The 2085-nt window shown below is 52.0% G+C and overlaps 1 protein-coding gene across 2 annotated transcripts in view; it reads left to right on the plus strand.

Annotated features, from left to right (window-relative positions):
* The first annotated feature begins 447 nt into the window (after nucleotides 1-447).
* The window catches only part of cbfb (core-binding factor subunit beta), a 77963-nt gene continuing 76325 nt past the window's right edge, over nucleotides 448-2085 (plus strand). For both annotated transcript variants that reach the window (XM_048605790.1, XM_048605789.1), the window contains exons 1-2: nucleotides 448-711; nucleotides 1062-1148. In XM_048605790.1, the coding sequence (XP_048461747.1) occupies nucleotides 634-711; nucleotides 1062-1148 (165 nt within the window). In that variant the 5' untranslated portion in view covers nucleotides 448-633. The remainder of the gene's footprint in view (nucleotides 712-1061; nucleotides 1149-2085) is intronic.

Raw genomic sequence — 2085 nt, forward strand, 5'->3', positions numbered from 1 at the left:
GGCAGCATAGAGCACCAGATAATGGCAACCTGGACGATTGGAGTTAGTACTGCGAAAGCTGTGGAGATTGCAATCCCATTCGGACCAAACTTTTATTAGTTTCTGCGGGATGCCTTGCTCTTGTCACTAAGAGTGACAAATTCCGGTAATGCCGCGGCTTGTGGCACAGATATAGTTGCAGTGCACGTCATGGTTGCGGAGTCTGCCAGGATTGAGCTAGACATGTCACTTGCCGGGCTGGCTTCATACCGCTTCCGCTTGTTCGGCAATCATCGGCAAGTTCCGGCCGCAGTGTCGGGTCATGTGGTGGGTCGAGCGGTCCAATGTGGAGGCGCGCGATGGGCAATGTGTAAACGAAGTACCGTGTCGCGCTGCGCTTGCGCGCCGGCGACACGGCGGATGCTGGTGGTATGCGCCTGCGCGTTTCACTGTTGGCGTTTTGTGTGTGTGTGCGCGCGCGCTGCAGAGGGGCGTCTGGGGGAAGGGAGCGGAGTTCGTCGAGAGGAAGTGAGAGCGCGAGAGACGCCGCCGCGAGCCCGGAGGAAGTTGAGAGCGCGCGCGCGCGCTTGTGTGTGCGAGCCGGCAGCAGCGCCGTGTCCGACCCTCCCTCAGAGAGCGAGAGAAGCGGGAAAGATGCCGCGGGTCGTCCCCGATCAGAGGAGCAAGTTCGAGAACGAGGAGTTCTTCCGTAAACTTAGCCGAGAATGTGAGGTGAGAGAAACCGGCGCCTGACCCGGGAGTGCGGTGGCACGGGGGAAAGTTTGCCCGAGTTGGCGCTCGGCTGAGGGGATGATGATGGTGATGATGATGGGGGGGGGTGGTTGCTGTTGGAAGGAGAGGCCGGGTCGGGTCGGGTCCCGGTGAAAGAGAATGGGCTCACATGGCCACCGGTTTTTATAGCGGAAATTTCCCCACTTTGCCCGGGACGCCTGGTTCCCGGGAGAAGGGAAGGTTGCCGCCGGGGGAGCCCGACTTTTAATTACTCCGCATTGTCCGCTGGCGACGGTTTAACTTTCTTTCCGCTGTTCTTCTCCACACCACCTCCCCCCCGCCCCGAACAGATTAAATACACAGGTTTCCGCGACCGGCCGCACGATGAGAGGCAGATGCGGTTTCAGAACGCGTGCAGGGACGGCAGATCTGAGATTGTGAGTAAAACTCATCCTTCACTTGGTCACGGGCTCCAACAGAAACATAACGATACACATTAAATCGGCTGGCAGAGGAGCGGTACCGTCAAACTGCCCAGGGGCAGTCTTCAAACCGGGCTGCCACATTGTTCTTTAACATCCAAACGGGAAAAGCAGTGAACACCCGCTTGGGTATCCAGTATGGGTGGGTGGGTGGGAGGGAGGGAGGGGTGCAGGAAAGCAGGTTACTTTTGTAGTTTGAACCCTGACGGAGGGTCCCACCCAATGGAGTGAATAACATTTTTTAACATCTTTTTGTCTCTGCAGCATTTTGAATTTATATTTCAGATTTCCCTTTTTATCGGTAGTATTCTTTTGATAGTGATGACAATTTTATAAATAAATCTTGATATAAGTAATCCTAACTACTCCACTTGAGATTCACATTTTACGTCGCGTATCAGATGAACGCAGTACAGTCTAGTATGAGATAAAGTTCACGCTCCCCTATTTTGCAATGAATTAGTCTAAATGAGCTACCTCCTAAGGATGAAACTGGATAATGAAGATACTGAGCAGTATGCTTTTTCTCTTGACTGATCTGTCAATATAAATTACATTTGGAGCTGCCAACCATTTTTTTAGTCCTCTTGGGAATGTCAGCTTTCCTCGAGCAGAAAAATAATTGGTCTCTAACATTTTGTTTGAAGTCAATGGCATTACACAACTTTTAGACCTTTTGTGCTGCACTCCTTTTTCTTTTATTGTTTGCAGGTGTACAACTCTTACCAATGGTTGATCTGGTCTGCAGAGATCCCAGTATATTTGTCAAGCATTTGTAGAAGCAGGCAGGATTCCACTTGAGATAACAAGGTGTAGAGCTGGATGAACACAGCAGGCCAAGCAGGATCAGAGGAGCGGGAAGGCTGACGTTTCGGGCCTAGACCCTTCTTCA

Source organism: Rhincodon typus, chromosome 15 (genome assembly GCF_021869965.1).
Source record: "Rhincodon typus isolate 14 chromosome 15, sRhiTyp1.1, whole genome shotgun sequence".
Classification (NCBI taxonomy): domain Eukaryota; kingdom Metazoa; phylum Chordata; class Chondrichthyes; order Orectolobiformes; family Rhincodontidae; genus Rhincodon; species Rhincodon typus.